The sequence below is a fragment of the Paramisgurnus dabryanus genome, chromosome 15, assembly GCF_030506205.2.
Source record: "Paramisgurnus dabryanus chromosome 15, PD_genome_1.1, whole genome shotgun sequence".
Lineage (NCBI taxonomy): Eukaryota > Metazoa > Chordata > Actinopteri > Cypriniformes > Cobitidae > Paramisgurnus > Paramisgurnus dabryanus.
In genome coordinates, this window is record NC_133351.1 from 4,056,498 (window position 1) to 4,077,377 (window position 20,880).

The 20,880-nt window shown below is 36.4% G+C and overlaps 3 protein-coding genes across 3 annotated transcripts; all 3 read right to left on the bottom strand.

The window, feature by feature from the left end:
• Window positions 1–42: 42 nt before the first annotated feature.
• Window positions 43–5,860, bottom strand: mettl5 (methyltransferase 5, N6-adenosine). Its single transcript, XM_065252303.2, has 7 exons — window positions 5,562–5,860; window positions 3,431–3,545; window positions 3,167–3,348; window positions 2,876–2,958; window positions 2,747–2,798; window positions 2,573–2,622; window positions 43–773 (listed from the first exon to the last, which is right to left on the bottom strand). Exons 1-7 carry the CDS (start codon window positions 5,659–5,661, stop codon window positions 732–734), a joined length of 624 nt encoding a protein of 207 aa, XP_065108375.1. The 5' UTR covers window positions 5,662–5,860; the 3' UTR covers window positions 43–731.
• A 3,240-nt stretch (window positions 5,861–9,100) lies between these two features.
• cxcr2 (chemokine (C-X-C motif) receptor 2) lies at window positions 9,101–16,066 on the bottom strand. The gene is made up of 2 exons (XM_065252302.2): window positions 15,560–16,066; window positions 9,101–14,619 (listed from the first exon to the last, which is right to left on the bottom strand). The coding sequence occupies exon 2, from the start codon at window positions 14,605–14,607 to the stop codon at window positions 13,576–13,578; it is 1,032 nt and encodes a 343-aa protein (XP_065108374.1). The 5' UTR covers window positions 14,608–14,619; window positions 15,560–16,066; the 3' UTR covers window positions 9,101–13,575.
• A 208-nt stretch (window positions 16,067–16,274) lies between these two features.
• On the bottom strand, window positions 16,275–18,580 carry LOC135733094 (C-X-C chemokine receptor type 1-like; the record flags this gene model as incomplete). Its single annotated transcript, XM_065251405.2, has 1 exon — window positions 16,275–18,580. A coding segment is annotated over one exon (1,071 nt), but the record flags the coding sequence as incomplete, so codon positions are not given.
• Between the last annotated feature and the right edge of the window lie 2,300 nt (window positions 18,581–20,880).

A 20,880-nucleotide genomic window follows, 5' to 3' on the forward strand; every position in this document is an offset into this window, starting at 1 on the left:
GCCACCAGACTTTCTCGTGTAACTGCTCATGTAACAGTCTACAAAAAGTGAAAACATGGAAGTGTTTGGTGGCTTCTAAATACTTCCCTGTTTGGATCCCAAGGAATGAATGGGGCTAGGCTAAATGCTAACACATTCTTGACACGCTGTACTAAGATTAAGTGCATGCATTAACTAAAGATAGGTATGTATTAATTTGTCTAAGTTGAGGTAAGAACATAGTAAAATATTGAAAAATGGTGGTGTTTTCCTTTAATGCACTATGAACTAACATAAATAACTGTATTGCCATTACTAAACTGAATGCCCCCTTGTCCTAGAAAATGCACTTTTAAATGTGTTTCTATTAGAAAATGAGTCGCCAGTGTGTGTGCAGAAACAAATCCATCTTTTCTTCTTCTTTCTTATTGTTCAATGTTTAGTCATGTTAGTTAATGCATTCACACATTTTTACTAATACAACCTTATTGTAAAGTGTTACCAATATGGGTTGATTTGTGATGAGGATAAATATGGTTTGTGGCACAATATGTTTTAGTTGATCTTTGATCTGACTGTTATTATAATTTTAGTAATATGAAATGGTTGTTTAACTGTGTATGCTGAAATAAAATTACAACAGTAGTTTTTGTAAATTATGACATAAACATGTTTAGTTCTAAAATTTATTTTGAGCAGCAGTGTTTGTTTTAAAAAAAATGAAACATTTGTCAAGAAACAGACAATTATTTTTATGTCGGAGTGAAACGAATGAAGTCCACTTGAATGTCAACCTAAAATGACCAAATACAAAAGAATATGTAAATAATATTTCACTGTACATTTTTGTGTCAGGATTTTTACAGTGCTACACATGGAATATCAGGGGAATACTTACAGGTTTGTAAAAGCAACCCAGAAAAAAATAAAATATACTTGAATGTACTAAAAATATATTCTTAAATACCAGCAGGTACATTTGTAGTGCACTGTTATTTTTGTGCTTAACTCTTTCACCGCCATTGACGAGATATCTTGTCAATTAAGAGAAAACGCTTCCCTGCTAATGACGAGATTTTCCGTCTTTCCGCAATACCGCTATTATCCACCGCAACTTTTTAAACCCGGAAGTATTGCCCTATGGCAAGCGGCTGCATGTCCGTGTCTGTTTTAAAGATCGCTCTGAATGGGATCTCTATGAAAAGTCCGTCACAAAAAATTGAATTATCTCTGCCTTTTGCTCAAAATGTGGTGTTTTTGCAGAAACCTACCCATATTCAAAAGCTGATTACAAAAGAACCACTAAAGGTAGGATGAAACGGTTTTTTTTGTTTGAAAGCAGAGGGTCTGTTCTTTCATTTGGTATATTGTATGTTTATATATTTAAAGAAGAACATTTTCTGGAAGGCATTAAACTTTGGTGAAAATCATGAAAAACGCTGGCGCTGGCTGGCAACTTTTTTTAAAAACGCTGGCGGTGAAAGAGTTAATAAAAGCATAAAAGTTATACACTACAAATATATTAATTTTATCTCCTTAACTGGCACAGCCCTTTTTGAGTGGGAGGAGGGGGAGTTTTTTTACAAAAGTGTCTGGAGGTGAATAAATATGCAATAAAGTTTATATTTTAGACATAAAATTATCACAAAAAATTAGCTTTGTGTTACACTTTTAGTGGTTTTACCAACAACGACCACTAGGTGTCAACAGTTTGCTGCGTACTCTTGTCACAAATTAATAAATTACTGTCACTGCATTATTATAACTGCTAAAAGGTTTTGAAATATGAAGACTACATTCTTAGATCTTTCCAACAATATATAGTTTGTCGTGATAGATTAAAATTTACATTAATAATATTGAAGTGAACTCTGGTGTCCTGCTCACAGGATAGTGCCAGTAAACTCATTCCCCGCCAGCATTTTTTTGTGATTTTCACCAAAAGTTTCACAAAATGCCTTCCAGGAAAATTTTCTTCTAAAAATATATAAACATACAAAAATATCAAATGAAATAACAGACCCTCTGCTTTCAAACAAACAACAAACAAACAAACAAACAAACATTTTTTCTCTGCTTATAAACTCTTTAATACCGTTTTTTTTTATTTTTAAATAAATGTTTTTAGCAAGAAGCTGAAATAATTGCATTTTTATGAAGGAATTTTGTTAGAGATCATATTCAGAACGAGTTTAAAATTAGTAAATAATTTTTGCTTTAGTTTTTTTTATAAATTGGGTAAGGGAGCCATCTACTGGATCGCGGTATTACACATTACCATGAAACCCATCAGGAACAAGTTTTTCGTGCAAATGTTTTCTGTTAATTGACGAGATAACTCGTCAATACCGGGGAAAGAGTTAAGTGGTTTTAAAGTACAGTTATACTTAAGTAGCTGCACTTAAAACAAGTAAATTCATTACCAGTTATACTTTTTATTGCAATAAATGGCACAGTTAAGTACATCTAGAAACAAGTTTTTTTTTTGTATATTAAGAACAAAATAAGTGTATGGTAATAGTACATTTACTAAGTGTACTTAAATTAAGTGTATTTTAGTGCACTTTTCACCTGGAAAAGCATGTTGACTTACCGACTTCTTTTTGTGAAACTTGTAAGATGCTGGTAGGTCATATCTAAGCTCTGATGGGAAAAAAGGGATTTTGGAAAAAATGACATAAGCAGTATGAGCTAATAAAAGACATGTCACCATGATACCACACACACCAATATACACTCGTGTGACAGGCAGGCACAGCAATCTTACCTGCAATGACTTCCATGTTCACTTTCCAATCTTTAGCTTTCTTCTGGATGTGCTGCAAAGAAATGCAATTCACTGATAAATCTAAACTGAGATAAAACTGTGAAATTTTAAAGTGTCGTGGTCACGTACATCTCGTGTGGAGGTCTTGTGAAGAGAATACACCGCCGTTCTGGCCATGGATATGGCCGTCTTTAGGAACTGCATGTCAATACCTACAGGTTCAAACAGAAACATTGTTTAACATTACAATGACCTGTTTTAGGTACAAATTAATTTGCTTACTGCAAATTATAATCAAAGTTTAATTCCTAAGTTTAATTTTAAATAATAAGTATTTATTTCTTTTATTTTCTTCATGTTTGATGTTCTTTTTTTGTATTAATTTGCATTCAAGTGAGTTTAGATATTATATTAATTTACCCTGGTTGTGTTTTGTGCCGAATGGAGGATTCATGATAACCGTGTCAAACTTCTTGTCGTACAAGGATCCAATAGCGCAAACGTCACACTGGACGACATCAACGTTGTAAAGTTCAAATTCTTCAACGTTTCTTTTAAAAATCTCCAAAGCATCTTCGTCAACGTCAAATCCCACACAAAGTCTAGCAAGAGAAGTTTGTGATTAATGTTAATTCACATGATTTTAAAACAGCAACTTTAGATCATTAATGGAAACCATCTTACCCAGCATCAAGGACTGCAGCTCCTATAGACAACACCCCGCAGCCACAGCCCAGGTCAGCCACAAGTTTGTTCTCTATGTCATCAAATGTGTTGTGGATGGTGTATAACATACAGCCTGTGGGGAGACATCAATAATTTTTAAGATATGTGTACATTTATGCATTTGGCAGCCGCTTTTATCCAAACAAAGTGACTTATGTTGTGTTCACACCTGACACGAATGAAGCGCGAGTGATTTACATGTTAAGTCAATGCAAAGATGCGATAAACATCCTGCCGCACGAATGACGCAATTCGGGGAATTAAGTGTTAAAAAAAATGAACTTTGTTAGATATTCGTGCTGCGTTAACAAATCAGAGCTTGCTCTAGTAGTGACGTGATTATGACAAAGCGAGCTGAGGCAAAAATTCGAAACAACAATGAAGAACACAATCACCGTCGCTGTATGTGGACACCCTGTACAACACATCTTCTTACTTTTATAAAAACAGGAATAAAACAGTTCTTTGCTTGGAAGAAAGGAGTTCGGACAAATTGGTAAGTTGTAAAAATGCTCTTTACTCCATTTGAGGTATATAACATATTGAGACTACAAGCTTACTTAAAGGGGCAATAAGTAGGATCTACCCCCATCTAGTGGTGAAATTGTATTTTGCATTCAAATGAACAGTGCTCTCTAGCCCCTCGCCTTTCCAAATGCGTGTTGCAACTACGGTACTGTTACGGTCCGTTGGTACTGGTTCACGTGTTCTGAATGAAAACGCGTTAGTGCTTTTTGTCCCTTTCTGCTATTATAGTTTATCAATACGGCGGAACGACATGGAAGCCTCCTTGGACTTACCCGTTCAATGTAAGTAAAAAGAAGAAATTCTAAGCTTACAAATAAAAGTCAGATCTCTGGCAGAGGTCATTTGACACCAATGAGAACCTATTTATGAATAAAGACATTGATTTTGATTAATAAAACACTTAAAATCCTACTTACAGTCCCTTTAAGCCGGCAAATTCAGTGAATTCGTATTTGAATTTCACACGCGAATGATGCAAATTTTACAAATGAATTACGCGCGTTCAGGCGACGCACTTCACGCGAATAGCGAGAGTTGTTCGCTTCATTCATGCTTAATATGAACGCCCAGATACAGTGCATTACTACATATTTGAAAAGTTAAAAATTTACTAAGAATGAAAAATTACTGTATGTAAAAATAAAGGCATAAATAAATGTAGAAATACAGAAATAAATAAATGAATACATTCATAAATGAAAAGTAATTAATTAAATGAATAATTAAATAAGTGTAAATAAATAAATGTAGAAATAAATAAATACAGAAATTTTTAAGTAATCAATTAAATGCAAAAATAAATTCATGCTAATTACATACATTTTATATGTTTATCAAACCTTTTCAGGTATTTTCATTACAATAAAGAATTTTTATAATAATTATTTTTGACGAACTTAGTTATTTTTAGGACTTCCTATGGTTCAAAGAGCCATAATATATGAAAAAGCTGTGCATAATATCAACTTTGCAATTCAGAATAAATATCAGACATGCATTGTTAGTATGAATTGCGATTAATCGTCCCAACCCTTTTTCAAAAGCAACTTTTAAATGTATGTTTTACCATTTGTGTTATAATAATGTAAAAATAAATAAATATAACACAATGGCAACGTACAATCATACATTTCAAAGTTGACATTTATAAAAGATCGCAACAAGATATATAATAAACTTTATTTATCTTCCTGTAGCTCAACTGGTAAAGCATTGCATGAGGAGCAACATAAATGTCATAAGTTCAATCCTGAGGAAAACACAGAGTCAGCTGGGATAATGTTTAGAATGCACTGTAAGTCACGTGGATAAACCTGGGATAAACGTGTCTCCCTAATGTTCACTTCAAGGGAAGGCACTCCCACTGTCCACAATATTTTAAGCTGCCTAATACATTTTTTTTTAGAGCTGGGTGTAATTAGAAAGTTACTGTATACTACCCTAGTGGACATAATCACAAAAACACACAGGATAAATCATGCATAATTTTATATACACTATAGTAAACCAGCATTTATCTTATCAACCTCAAATAATAAAAGAATAAAGTGTGAAACGTTACCTGCTATATGAGGGCTGGTGGGATACTGCTCGAGGAGAATCTTGGGCTCCTCAAATCCGTCGACCTGCTGAAGACAGCTCTCCAACTCTTTAAGCTTCATGTTTACGTTAAGTTAGATGGTTTACTAGTACTACTAATGCATCATTCATTCCGATACTAGCAGATGACGAACGTTAAACGTTTAAAATGAGCAGATGGACTTTATAGTGATTCCCCCGCTAATAAAACTCTTATGAAGGCATCTACTGTACACACTCACATGTTTGTTGTTGCTTCTCTTCTTCTTCTGCAAGTTTCTCTAACTGGTTAAGTCTGTTAGCGCCATCTGCTGGATCAGTCTCACTATGCGGATATCTTCATGTCTCATGCAGTCTATTTTTTACAGTCTATATCAAGGGTCTCAAACATTTTTTTGAGCAATTGCTACCACAATGGATAAAACCATCTGGAGGGCTACTTTTTTATATTGTATAATTTTTTTTCTTTTACTTGTTGATTTTATTTAATATTACGTTGATGTTTTTAGCATTATTTAAAATGTTAACATACATAAAAGAAGCCAAGGTAATATAAAAATATGTCATAAATAAATAATAAAATTGAGGCTATTATTAGAATGTGCGGGCACAGACTTTGTGCGGGCAACCTGGTGCCCGGGGGCATCATGTTGGAGATCACTGGTCTATATGGTCTCATACAGTAAAATGGTGATAATGTAATTTTAGGTACATTTGGTGTCCAAAGTTATTATTTTGTTTGTTTGTTAATTGACAAATGATTATATATTTTTTTTATAATTTGGTACTCATTGTCAAGGATCACTGTCCGTCGTTAAGAATCGGCAAAAAATCCGCCAACACCTCACTTACTAATGCAGAATTTAATATATTTTTCTATTTTCCTATTATCTTTAATGTCCTTAAAAAAACTAAAACAAAACCTTGGCTATGTGTACCGTGGTAGACTTGATGAGAGATAGTTTTAGTGCACTTATGTATTGCTTTTCTTGTGTTGTTTTACAGTTTTTTTCAATTGCTAAACGACAGTGGGCACAACTGGAGCTACATGTGCAAAACTCTAACTACAGTCTGCAATACCAAAAGTCACCTGAGCTAAACTGTACATATCACCTGCAAAACTCACTTCAAGCAACACAACTCTAAACACATGACTCAAAACAGCTCAGTGCAGCCAAACACTAAACACAACCCTCACTGAGATAACACACACTGTCACTCAGAACACACTGACAGAAAAAAACACTAACATCAAACACCAATACACAAAATACTAACTTTTTATCTTTACAGATTGAACAATTTCAGTGACTTCATAAAGTAATGTTTTCTTCAAATAATTATTTATTTATTGATTGATTTATCACATGATTTATTGAATTTTTTAGAACAGAACAATTCTTTAAGGTAAATGAAAATTAGCAGTTTGCTTCAATAGTCTGGAGTAATTTATGGAATTACAGTAATGAGAAAAAAAGGTAGAAATTAAAAGTACAAATAATTGAGGGGCTAATCCTGCCTCTCTCTAGCATCAAGCCACTACCTGCCACCCTTCTCCCTCCACAAACCCGTCTTCCTCGTTCCATTTCCAAAATTTGTCTTTCTGAGCTCTACCTAGTAGAAAAAGTAATATTTTATATGAAATTGGAATTTTTATTTATTTGAAATTGCAATCAGCAGTGTTTGAAAGGCACAAGGCTGAAATCAATTCTGTTTTGAATGTGTGGTTGACGGTTTTGACAGCAGTGTGTTAGCATTTGAACAAAGTGCTGTAAATCCACAGTGTTGTGCAGGTTGTAGTTAAAGTCATGGGATAAGTGTGTAGAGTTTTGAATACTGTGTTCAAGCAATGAAAAATTAACTAGAGTTTGGTCCACATGAACTGCTGCTGTGCAGACTGTAGTTAGAGTTTTGCACATGTGACTCCAGTTGTGCCCACTGTCATTTAGCAATCGAAAAAAACTGTAATTGCTTTTACCTCATTTGTAAGCACTTTGGATAAAAGTCGCTGCTAAATGACTTAATCTAAAATGTGTGTGTGTGTGTGTGTGTGTGTGTGTGTGTGTGTGTGTGTGTGCGTGCGTGCGTGCGTGCGTGCGTGCGTGCGTGCGTGCGTGCGTGTGTGTGTGTGAATCTAATACCTCTGCAGTGCGACAGAGGTTGTTTTCCAGATAATTTCTGATTGAGATACTGATTAACTGAAAGCAACACCTTCACAGATTGTTATCATCACAAGGAAAGGAAAAAACACTGACCTTTTGTTCACGAGTGAATCTTAGGGCAAAGGTGTGAATCTTTCTTTATCATAATACTACAATCTAAAAACAAACGGTACTAAATAACACTAAAAGTGGTTCACTGACTCATAATCATAGGGGAACCATTTTGAATGCAATATAGCACCTATGTGACAATCCTCTTATGTCTTTTAGCTTTAATATATACAATGATATTTGTGAGTATAAAATGCATACAAGTAATTTAAAACAGGGTTGATGGCTTGAATAGTATATGAATATAAAAAACACTTGCATGATGCCCAAGTACCTTTATACTGAAAATTAAATTATTTCCATTTCAAACACTATCTAAGAAAGTATGTGTTAATTTTTAAAACATTGCTTTGTGTTATCCTATTTAACACATTATGTGTCATTTTAACACATTATGTGTCATTTCGTGTTGATTTTGTTTTCAAATAAATAAAACTAACTAACTGTCCTTAACTAGACACAAGATGTGTTATTTTAACACATTCATTTTAAGAGTGTATAAACATTCAGCTGCTTCCTGTTAAAACTCATTACAAAATGTCTTTTTGCAACATGGTTCGGGCCTTATTTCGGTAGAATTTAAAGGAACAGTATGTAAGAAATTTATATCAATGAATCATAAAATGGCCCTGATATGTCACTAGACATTAAAAAATCATTTTCATTACTTGTCTGGCCAGGATATTTTCATTTAAAAAGTGGAGTTGCAGCCCTCAACTGATGTTTATGTTGTCATTTGTGTATTGGCCACCAGTTGTGTGATTACAGTACCAGTTTAGCCACAATCCTACATACTGTTCCTTTAATAAATTGGTTTATTGGTTTCCATGCACGAGAACGCCCCAAAAACCCAACACATTACCAGAGACCCACAGATAACCTTTGGAGTTCCCATTAAAACCACACTGTCAGAGGTAAACAAAACTGTACCTTTTCTGTCACAGTTTGGTACCTTTACAGCAATACAAAACAGAATACATTTTTGGGTAGATTACCGTACCTTAAGGACCTACATTGTTAGAAAAAAGTCAAAATATAGCTGTCAGTGGGGCAGCACCCTTTAAAAAGGTAATTGTATGGACCATTAGGTACAGATATGTAAACATTTAGTACCAATATGTACCTTTGAAATACTAATATGTATTTTTGAGGTACTAACAAGCTCTCTTTGGTCCCAGAAAGTACTTCTGAGGTACTAAAATGAACTCCTTATGTGCAAAGCTGTACTTTTTGAAAGGGTACAGCCCCAGTGACAGAAAAGGTACAGCTTTGTACCTTTATTTCTGAGAGTGCAATACAATTTCCATTAAACCCATTAGAATTTCTGTGATGGTTTCTGTTCGTTTTTCAGCATGGTGATCTGGTAAGAAATGAAGTGGACAGACAGTTTCCATAATTGCTGTAAATCCCCAAATACCTATGTGGTACAGTTTCAAAACAAAATAATCATCCTCTCAATCAATAACCTGAAATATTTTTTCAAAAAAAAGGAAAGAAAGTACAGAGCGTGAAAGTGTACCACATCCTTTACACAGAAATAATAAGTACGACCACATCTCTTACATTGTTTGTGATAAGGATCAATAAGCATCTTGCAACCATCAACAGTTTATATTATTTGGTTAATACTTACATAAGATAAGTCTTATAACATTATTATAAGAGTCAAGCAAGCTTTAACCCAACAAGCAATTTTGGCTAAATTTGGCCGTTTAACCATAGCCCAAGAATAGACGATGCGTATACTTTCAGAACATTGATATCATACATCTTCAAGATATTTTGACAATAATGGCATGTAACCAAATCCAAGGTTATTTAGGGTAAAAGTGGGTTAGCCTACTCATAGCCGGATTATATTGGGTCTAGTTAGCCGTCATTTCAACATCTCGGGTTTTGCTTGCTGGGAACAGAGCTGTTTTTTAAAGTTGGGTTGAGAAAGGTAAGGAGGAAGCATGTTTCATCACTTATCAGTGTTTTTGAGGGGAAGTAAAAAGGTTGTTGAAATCGTGTTCTTGCACGATAAAACGCAGACAGATTTCTTAACTGAGTACAGTATGTGCAGCAAAACTCACTTTTACTGAATCTGAAACTTTATTGTGTATACACAATAAAAAAAAACTAAGATTTAGTTGTGTGTTTGTAAAGTGAAAAGGTTGTTTTCAGATCATTTTGAGATACAGATTCACTGAAAAGCAGCACCTTCATAGATTGTTATCATTACATGGAAAGTGAAAAACAGACAAAGACACACAAATCTGTCTAATAATAACCAGCGATGCACTTTCACATTTAAAAAAACGTCTAATCCATCTTAACACAGCCCACACGTCTAGATTAAAACAAGACGAAATTTGGAAGTCTAGCCATATCCCCAAAAAAAGAAATAAATAAAGAAATGAATCCAAACAGATTGATATCACTGTTGACTTTGCTTTTATGGTTAACCTAGACCAGAGGTCTCCAACCCTGCTCCTGGTGAGCTACTGTCCTGCAGATTTTAGACGTACTTATTTAAATACTTGTGGACTTCCTCAGAGTCCACATTTTGATGACATCATGTAGTGCAGACTTTAGGGACCCTAGACGTGAGTCCACGAGGGTGCATGGGGTCGTATTTTGGGACAGACTCGAGCGTCACGCCGGACATAGAAAGAGAAGTTGCCCAACAGTGTGAACTCCTCCCATCCGTCGTCTGATTGCTCTTTCGCAAGGGCTTCTGGGTTGGTAAAGTGCGTGGAGCCTGCAGCAGAGTGGGCTTTGCCGTAGACCGCACCTAGGGTGCAAAGGGGCGCTGATGAGCACACTTCGTAGCATTACAATGAATACGGACCTGTAGACCAATAATGTTTTTAATTGCAGAGTACCCCACGGTTTGGTTTGGGTCAGGTCGGGTCAGCTCACCTCACTTTGGCTTGGTTAGCTTTTCCATCTAGTTTAGTAACACTTCGCAGTGGGAGGGATTATAGGCGTGTCGTTATATTTGCGCTGCATACTGCTGTGACATCATACAAGTGAGAGCGTCCTTGTACATTCCCATTCATTTATTTATTTCACAGTCTGCGACAAAATTTAAATTGACCATCACAAATAAATGTTTGCACATCGCGTTTATCATTACCTCTGTCTCACATGACAATTTCTGTACAAACACCGGTGGCGTCATCAGTCGAAGCACTCCGCAGAGCCTCATTTAAGTTGCATATACACATGCGCACGTGCATGCAAATGTGCCACCACAAACTACAAGTCTGGAAAAAAACTATTATGGTGTTCCTGATTCTCAACCTGTGGATGTTTTTCATCGCTAAAAGGGAGTTTGGGAAATTATAGCAAAGCACAGACAACAACATGTTTGCTCGAGACATCGCAAGCTAGCATAAAAAGCTAATCTTTTACATTATAGCGATGACGCTGGTAGTGACGATTCTCTCAGACCAATCAGTGATCTACGGTGTTTTCGCGTCATGTTTGGTATCAGGTCGGATCGCTTGGAACCCCAATTGAGGTTGTATGAAAAAAGTATTGGATACTACGTACTGCATCCAATGGAAAAGCTCCCAAAAGTAAGCTGACCCGAACCAAACTAAACCAAACTGTGGGGTACTATGCAATGGAAAAGCACAAATACCAAATGGCACACTCCGGACTTGTGGACTTCTTCAGAGTCCACACTTTGATGACATCATGTAGTGCAGACCTTAGAAACCCTTGGCCCGAGTACATAAAGGTGCACCTGAGTCATATTTTGAGACAGACTTGAGCATCAAGCCGGAAATAGGAAGAGAAGTTGCCCATTAGTGTAAACTGCTCCCATCCGTCGTCTGATTGCTCTTTCGCAAGGACTTCTGGGTTTGTTAAAGTGTGGGGATCCTGCAGCAGTGCTGGCTTCGCCGTAGACCGCATCAAGGGTGCAAGGGGGTAGGGGGCTGATGAGCATACTTCAGGTCATAAAAAATAACAGATGGGACACCCTACAGACTAGTAGACTAATCGAGCATGCGCAATTTAAGGCTACAAGACCGAAAGTCCACATGAAGTGCGCCATGTGGGACAGGGCCAATGCTGCCTTCGGAGGCAGCATATCAAGGCCGGAAGGCACATCTGAATCCAATGTTTGGTTTACATCCTGTCTCTTGAGATACCTTCATCATCTTGTCCCACAATTCTATGCGTGGGCGTGCACGGGGAATGCGATTGTTCGAGTGGTCGAGTTCAAAAACATGAAATGATGGCCAAGAAAGCGGCTAGATCACAAATACAGTTTTATTTTCACTTTCGATTGCATTTCCAGTGAGAAATAAGTATTGTAGTTTTCAAATATGCGATTCGTTATCATAAAGGTGCTCTCTGTTTATATTTCAAACAGAATTACATTACGCTCCCTATGAAGGCTGTCCAAATGCATTTCCCGGAGCTGCCTTCATGTCGCTAAAGTCATTGCCTCATAAGGCAGCGAGCCAACAAGTTAGCTGCCTAAGCCGTGGGCTGCGTCTTAAATCGCATACTGTGACAGTAGGTACTGAATTAGATGAAGTACCCACTCATCGACGGTTTAAACACTTCATAGTATGAATATGGATAGTATGGATAGATACATCACGTGACATACGTCGTCTTTACAACAAGTTAGTTGTTAACTGGAATGACGTTAAACTAGTGCAATTTAACAACAAGAGACAGCTGTTTAATAAGTATTTGCATTTGAATAGAGCTGTGTTACCGCTTTTAAAATTTATTTTTAGTAAAACAATGCCCCTCCATCTTCTTCTTGGTTGATAATTCCTGTCCCGGGGGCTCACGGGATAGCAAAGTGTCCATCAAATGAACACTTTGGGATCTTGCTGGCAGTAGTAGGTCATTGGGGTACTTTTCGCCTACTGTTTTTTAACACTATGTCCAGCATATTTTAGTCCCAACCCTTCTCCAATACACCTGCCCCTAATGTTAATGTACCCCTAAACAACTTGATTAACATGTTCAGGTGTGTTTGATTGGGGTTGGAGCTCAAATCTGCAGGACAGGTGCCATCCAGGAACAAGGTTGGAGATCCATGAACCATTGATGAAGTGATGGCTAATGCTTGCTGTACCGTTTGAAATGTTTTATGCGTTTTTTCATTTACAAAAGATATTTTACATAGATAACATAAAAAGAACAGAGGCATTATGCAAAATGCTGAATGACATTTTTAACTTCAGTCTTCCCACAAAATGATCATGTGACTTCACAAGTATTACAGAGTATGAATCATAAGGAATAATTCTGTTTTCTTATATTCTTTTCTTTTTATATTTTCGGATGTGGGTACTGTGAATTGCTGTTGCACAATCCTTCAATATTTCTCCTTTTCTATCCCACTCACAAAATAACACCATACACTGTCAGGAAATAAAGATCAAAGTCCTAATTTGTCCCAGATATCTATACATTTGGTACCAAAATGTACTTTTTGGTTTGGGAAACTAATATGAACTATTTAGGTGCGAATGTGTACTTTTTGAAAAGTTACCGCCCCAGTGACAGTTAGGGACCATTTTTCTGACAGTGTATGAAATGAAATGACATTGTGAAACAGCTCAACAATTGCATTTGAGTATTCTTGTTGCTTTATATCCTGCAAAATGATGTAGAGATACTCATTCTCAACTCATGTTTGCATGGATTTAAAGGTTACAGAAGCTAAGATATGCATTATTCACACATGCACGCCAAATAGGGATACTAACTTTGAGTCACAGAAGAAAGTCTTGAGCTTGCTGAGCTGTAGACAGATCCAACTCTGTATTTTGACAGCGTTTCCCTCCCCACAAGGCCTTTCCTGAAGAGAGACATTAAGAGCTGGCTGCGGAATTTTTTCCCAATAAAAGCGTACAGAATGGGATTAAAAGCACAGTGGGTAAAAGCCAAAGCCTTGGTGATATACAACGCCACATCTAAACTGTTTCTCAGCTCGCATGTTTCAGTGATCTGACTGGCTCGCATCAGATTGTCAATGATCTCCGTGATGATTTTGGGCAACCAGCAGATGATAAACGCCAGTACTACACACAGGATCACTCGCATGGCCTTCTGCTTCTGGCTGTTTCGCGAATGACACAGAGTAGAGAAAGTAAAACCGTAACAGAAGATCATCACAGTCAACGGTATGAAGAATCCAGCCGTGTGGCGAAGAATACGCAAGCCCATTCTCCATTCATCCATGCTTTCGGTTAAATTCTCATAACATACGTAATTCGTCCTTTCCTCAGGAATAAAGGCCTTGCGGTGCACTATAACCGGCAGAGACAGAAAAAAAGCAATTGTCCATGCCGCCATGCATACCGCCCCGACTAGGTGGCGCTGTCTGGAGAGAAACTGGGTCGCTTTAACGACGGCCAGGTAGCGATCGACGCTGATGCAAGCCAGAAGGAAGACGCAGCAGTAAAACGTGGTCTCCTGCACACCCGACACCACTTTGCACATAGCTGTGCCAAACACCCAGTTGCTGCTGTGGAGGTCGACGGCCCAGAATGGGAGAGTCAACGAAAAGAGCAGGTCGGCGATCGCCAGGTGCATCAGGTAGACGTCAGTAGACGCCCTGCGGCTTTCCATGAAATACACCACGAGAATTACCACCGTGTTGCCCACCATGCTGAGACAGAAGACTAAGATGTATACTAGGACTAAAACTGTGTTGTTATTCAGCGAGTTTTCTTCGCAAGGTTGGCTGAATCCAGAGTAAGGATAATAATCGTAATCTGTAGTATTCTCCATGTTAAAGCTAGACTGTCAATCGAAAAATAAATTAAAGTTAATGGACGTACACAATTACAGTGGTGGCCGGTAACTTTTTTTCTCGACGGTGCACCATGTGAAGCTTTTCACAACATATATTTAGCCAATTATCTGTGTGGTTCGTCATGTCAAAATATGTGTTCGGTGCGTCATGTAAACTTATGGGCATCACGTGTCATGTCAAAATATCTGTCTGCTGCAGACGCTTCGAAGGGGTTTATGATAAAAGAAACGCTCGCATTTGCAAGATATTCGCTTAATTTCATGTGTAATCACAGTTTAGTGTTAGGATAGTGTCTTGTGAGTATTTTGTAAATGCGAGCGTCTCTTTTATAATAAACCCTTTCGACGTGTTTGCAGCATGCACGTATTTTGACATGATGCATAATGCATAATGATGAGCAACACACATGACACGCCAAACACATGTTTTGAATTCGGGTCCCTCGGAAGAGAAATTACCGTCCACCATTGGACAATTATATATTTTGTATTATAATTTTTTTATATAAATTATATTTATTGTATATCACTCAAGTAGTGACTTTAAATGCTATCAGTCAAAAATCTGGACACTTAAATTTGTTACTTTGAAAGTTTTATTTTATATTTGCATCATTGCCCAAGAAAAATGACAATAAAGTATATAGTATTCTATAAAGAGTTTGAATGGATAGTAAAGGAAATGCAACGCAGCCAACAAGTATTCAGCATACATAAAAACACATTCAAGACATTTTTAAATATGTCGATAGTATGCATAGCTGTTTTATAAAATACATGTGTCCAAACTTTTCAACCATAGTGTTTAATTCATAAGTGCAAATAAAATGGCAAAATCAATAAATTAATCAAACCACAGCATTACCATTTCTTTACAAAGTCTTAATTAATCTTTAAACTTCATGTAATTTTATAATTTTTGGCTTACCAATGAATCTTCTGTGATGTTAGATGTTTATGGAGCGTAAGGCTGTTCAGTATAATTGACAAGAGATTTACTGGCTGATGGTTTCCCGAAAATCGAAAACATGAAGCCACTGAACGATTATTTATACTAAGTCTCTTTCCTTCCTGTATGATTAATCAAAAATCTGAGATGAACAGTGGGGTGGCAGATGCAAGGGTGTAGATTACGTTTTAACATTGAAGCTTCAACCGTACCTATGTTTTCATTAATCACTGTACCACTATTATGGGGAGGGTTGTGTATGTTTTTTAAGGGGGTGATCTCAAGGAAATGACACCTCTTGGTAGATATTATCTACTAGTTTCACAAGAGAAACAAGTATGAGGAACTTGTTCAAGTTAAATAAGCTTATTGTTAATGAAACTGTTAACAATAGCATTTTATCTCAGAAAAAATATTTAGGTAAGCAACTTTTGCTTTGGCTGAAAAGTGTACAAACTGCTGTTCGTTTGAAAATAAAATTAAACTAGATGTAAAACTTTGTTGATGTCTTCTGTTATCATTGAATATAACTTTATTATTGTTTATTTCATATTTATTTAACATTTCCTCATATAAGACATAGATGTGTTGAGAAATGTAGGTTGTATATGAATATGTGTATACATCCTGGTAGTTTACATCCTTGTTGACGTAATATGATCTATATGAAACAAACAAAACTGAAATGGTTTATAACATTTTATTTGATATCTTAAGTCTCACAATACATCAACCTATGATAAGTCTTGAAGAAGTTATCAATGCATTTATAACTTAGCGGCTGTTTCCCGGACAGGTTTTATCCTATTGTCCCAGACTTATATCTGAGCTGGCTTAATAAAAAAAAAACTTGCATTGACATATCTTAATATATATCAGTGCCATTGTTTTGTCTCAGCATGCACACCAGTATTGTTTTTGTAAATGGCCTAACTAAGGCCTAGTCCTGAATTAATCATAAACCGTTACACCATGGTCTAGACCCAGATGCATCAAAAGTGAAACATTGCAGTAAAGTACCTCTTGAGCTAGAATAGTATTATTTAGAAAGGTTATGAAAGGTCAAACAAAAATGAATAAAATAAAAGTACTTTAAAGAAAAATGTACTTTTCCATGTTTAAGTGCTATAAGTGGGTCCCCAGCTTCTATCAACTTAAAAAAAGTGAAAAAGATCAACCCAGTAACTTAGTTTTGGTAAACCATTCTCTGCGAGCATGTGAAAAAATAGGTCATTAAAATTTGGCTCCCCTTGTGATGTCAGAAGGGGATAATACCGCCCCTAAATCTGCACTATCCAACCACGGCACTGCCATTTAGTGCTCATTTGCATTTAAAAGGACACACCCAAAAATTACACATTTTTGCTTACATCAAAAGTGGAAATTTTAAACTTGTTATAATAAATTATCTATATAGTATTACGAGCTAGAACTTCACATTTCTACTCTGGGGACAAAAAAACATTTTTTGACATCTTAAAAAAAGTCTTGTGAAATGTCCCCTTTAAAGTATTTAACCATGTACTTAGCCTAAGCTTAATATGTTGTACAATTTTAGAGCATTTCATACTTAAATGTGCTGTAAGACATTTCAGATCAGTCTTGCTCAACATGTTTTCCTCTTTGGGTGTCTCTTATCACACAACTAGCATCACTAATGTTTTATCACAGATGGTTGACGTTGAGGATTTAATGCTTAATCCACACGTGATAGGAATAAAAGTAATAGATTTGTTTGTTAAAGCTCAACCCTGAACACTCACATCACCATGCAGTGTGACCTCTGTGCTCTTTATGAACAATAGAAGGAGCCATTGCTTCACAACATAGCCACGACAACAAAACGTAGTAATACAAGGGGGCAAGGACAGGTAGTATCAGTTTGTCTTAATTTATATACATCATCGATGTCCATTGCATGGCCGCAGCTCACAGGAAGTTCGAAGTGCCATCAGATTGCATAGAAGAAGACCTGCTAGATCTAGAGATTGAAAAGCGATCCATAACTCCTTTCCTTTGGAGCAATTGCATAAATCGCTTTCGAAACTTTTCTCCCACAAAAGCGTAAAGCACCGGGTTTACACAGCAGTGCATGAGACCCAGGTTTTGTGTAGCAAACACAGCAAGATCCACTGAGGACCGCATGGAGCAACTGAATTGAACGGCTTTGGCCCTCAACAGCGTGTCGACCATCGTGGTAACGTGAAAAGGGGTCCAGCACAAGAGAAAAGCCACGACCACAGCGACTATCACTTTCATGGCCCTCTGCTTCTGGAAACCACGCGTACGCAAGAGCCGTGCTACTGTCACGCTGTAGCACGTCAACATGACCACTAGAGGGAGTATAAAGCCAAGCAGGTGCCTTATGATACGCGTGGCCAGTCGCCATTCGTCAGCACTGTCCACCTTAAAGCGTTCGGCACATACGGTCTCTTTGCTAGTTGTGGAAAAATAGGCCTCATTGTAAAGCGAGGGCAATGAAAGCACCCCACCCAAGAACCACACTGCTGCGCACGCGACACCGCTGCACAGCCGCCGCTGAGCATTCTGGGATTCCATAGCGCGCACGATGACCATATAGCGATCCACACTGATGCACACCAAAAACAAGATGCTGGTGTAAAAGTTTATTTCTTTCACGAGGGAAACCAGTTTGCACGTGAAATCCCCAAACACCCAGCCGTGTACTACGGATACCGCAGAGAACGGCAAGATTAGAGCCAATAGAGTGTCGGCAAACATCAGGTTAAATAAGTAAACATCCGAAGAAGAAAGTGATCGTCTGTTTGAACCGATCACACAGCCCACAATCAGATTCCCAGGTACGGCCACCAGAAAAATGATCACGTAGATGACGCAGAATGAGATGTTGACTGCATCAGCTATAGGGATGGGTGGACAAAGTAGGGTGCTCTCATCCACAACAAAGTCAGTCGTGTTCGGGGGTTTGCTGTAGTCTTCATAAATATAGTCTATTTGATAGGGGTTTGGATCTGTTAATGACAAAAAGTTCAATCAATAAATAGGAAACGGGCAAAGACACCATAATATACAACATCTACTGCTTATTATTTTAACAAAATGGCAGACAGAGTACTATAATGAAAGATACCAACATTATACCCTTATAAAAAAGAAGTGTTCAAGTGTGCTGTAAGTGTACTTCTTTAAAACTTTAAAATAAGAAAGTATACTTTGAGTAAAATTTTTATATACTTTTAAGAAAGAATTTTCATGTTCTTACAGAAATATACTCAAAGTTAAAATGACTTATACTGACATAAAAGTAGGCTATATTGGGCCTACAGCTACTCAATCCTTTATGGAGATATACTTAAAAGTATAAAGTATTCCTAATATACTAAGCTTGTTGTTTTTATTGCTCTTTTGATGAAATAGACAATGAAATAGGCCAACAATGTGTATATTTTACATAGTTTTAGCATAATGCACATGCGCAGTTACGCAGAACTACCTGCAGGTGGAGATTTAAATCTGGCCGTTTCTAAATCCGAAGGCTGCAACCTCCGGAGGTCGCATTTCCAGGCTGCATACGTCATCAAGACTTTCTTATTTCAGAATATTAACAAATATAATTTTTACTGTTATTCTTAATTAACTGTAAATTGTTGTAATATGAGTATGATTTGCGAATATAATGCTGAGTTAACGTAAATAAATCAGGCTTGATGACGTATGCAGCCTGCATATGCGACCTCCGGAGGCTGCAGGCTTTCAGATTGAGAAACGGCATCTGACACGATGAGAGATTGTTGAGGTGAGTCGTTGTTTATTTAAATATTGATTGTTTGACTGGTTAATTTTACTTGTTCAACTGTATAACAATCAAATTAACCGAGTAGCTTTACATAATGACATTTTTTGGTAGTTTTGTTATAAAATCGCGGCAGGCATGAAGTATTTTTGTAGGCTAACAACGGAAGTGGTTCCCTCACTAAAAACGCCCATTCGTTTTTCCCACAGACTTTTGAATTTTCACGAAAAATAAGCTCTGTGTTTCACAAAAGATTATGGCACTTAAACGTTTTGTATTCTTCACGGATGAATATAAATTATATTCATCATATTTTTTTCATAAGGGTAGTTAGATATAATAAATTATAATTTAAAAATGATTCATAATGGAGGCCAGTTAATATAGTTAATACGTGTTATAATAGGCCTACAAATTTAGGTTTATTAATAAAAAAATTAATACGATTTTAAAATGTCTTTGGTTGTCATTAATAAAGTGAACAGGTAAAGAATTGCTCAAATTGTATTTCAAAGTATAGACTTTATGATTTATACTAAATTTGTTTCAGATTTAATCTGTTTAAAATATGATTTTGGACTTACCAGCCATCGCAGCTTCATTCATGATAATGCTTCACGTGAGAATCCACAAATGGTTGATTTGGATATTGAAGGTTCCTTTATATGTGTTGAAGAGATGTTGATATATCCTGTTTGCCTAATTGTGAAAGTTACTCAGAGAGTTACATCCCGAAAAAAAAAAGATTTTCTACTGAAATCTCAAAACATTGTAAACTGCATTTCGGACACACCTGGTATAGTCTTAGACAGGATTTCCTCTTCCACAAGATCTAAAGATACTTGTTTTATGTTTTCAGTATCGGTGGAGGATGCACAAGTTAGGGATGTAGTGTGATGTTGCTTTAATGTGGCCAGAGGAAAGCAGAAGGTTATGTTGGGTGAAGATTAACATTACGGTCACAAGATCAACGTCTCATGTTCAATGTAGGACATTAACATGATCAAAACGCAAAACTAAGAATCGTGGTACTTGTGATCCTAAAAGATTATGTATGATACCATGAGGATGTAAATGTGTAAAAATTAGAAAAGCTCATTTACAATTAGGCATTTAGCAGACACTTTAATTAAACTATTTGCTACTATTTTAAAAAGGTAACTATTTAAAATAATTTTTTTGTGATTTACTGTTTTCTACATAAAATCATCCTACATAATGTAAAGAAAATATAATCTTGATATCTTTAATACTGACTGAGTTAGGTCATGTCAGAGATTAAATCAATGTAAAATCAAACTGTGATGCTCCTATAGATAGATAAGGATTTTAGATTGGATTTGACAGACAAGGCCACATTTTATTCAACTTTTTAACTTAAATATCTAAATAACAAAAAAGCATATAAATATTAATGGGGACATTTCACAATACTTTTTTAAGATGTTAAATAAATCTTTGATGTCACCAGAGTGCATATTTGAGCTCAAAATACCATAAAGATAAGTTATTATACTGTATCATG

Excerpts from the sequence above, each read along its gene's own strand:
- mettl5 (XM_065252303.2), bottom strand. The coding sequence starts at position 5,661 with ATGAAGCTTAAAGAGTTGGAGAGCTGTCTTCAGCAGGTCGACGGATTT. Across the intron at positions 2,799-2,875 it reads ACAAGACCTCCACACGAGAT|CACATCCAGAAGAAAGCTAA; the intron begins GTACGTGACCAC and ends ATTTCTTTGCAG. Across the intron at positions 774-2,572 it reads AGTTTCACAAAAAGAAGTCG|GTTGACATTCAAGTGGACTT; the intron begins GTAAGTCAACAT and ends TGGTCATTTTAG.
- cxcr2 (XM_065252302.2), bottom strand. The coding sequence starts at position 14,607 with ATGGAGAATACTACAGATTACGATTATTATCCTTACTCTGGATTCAGC.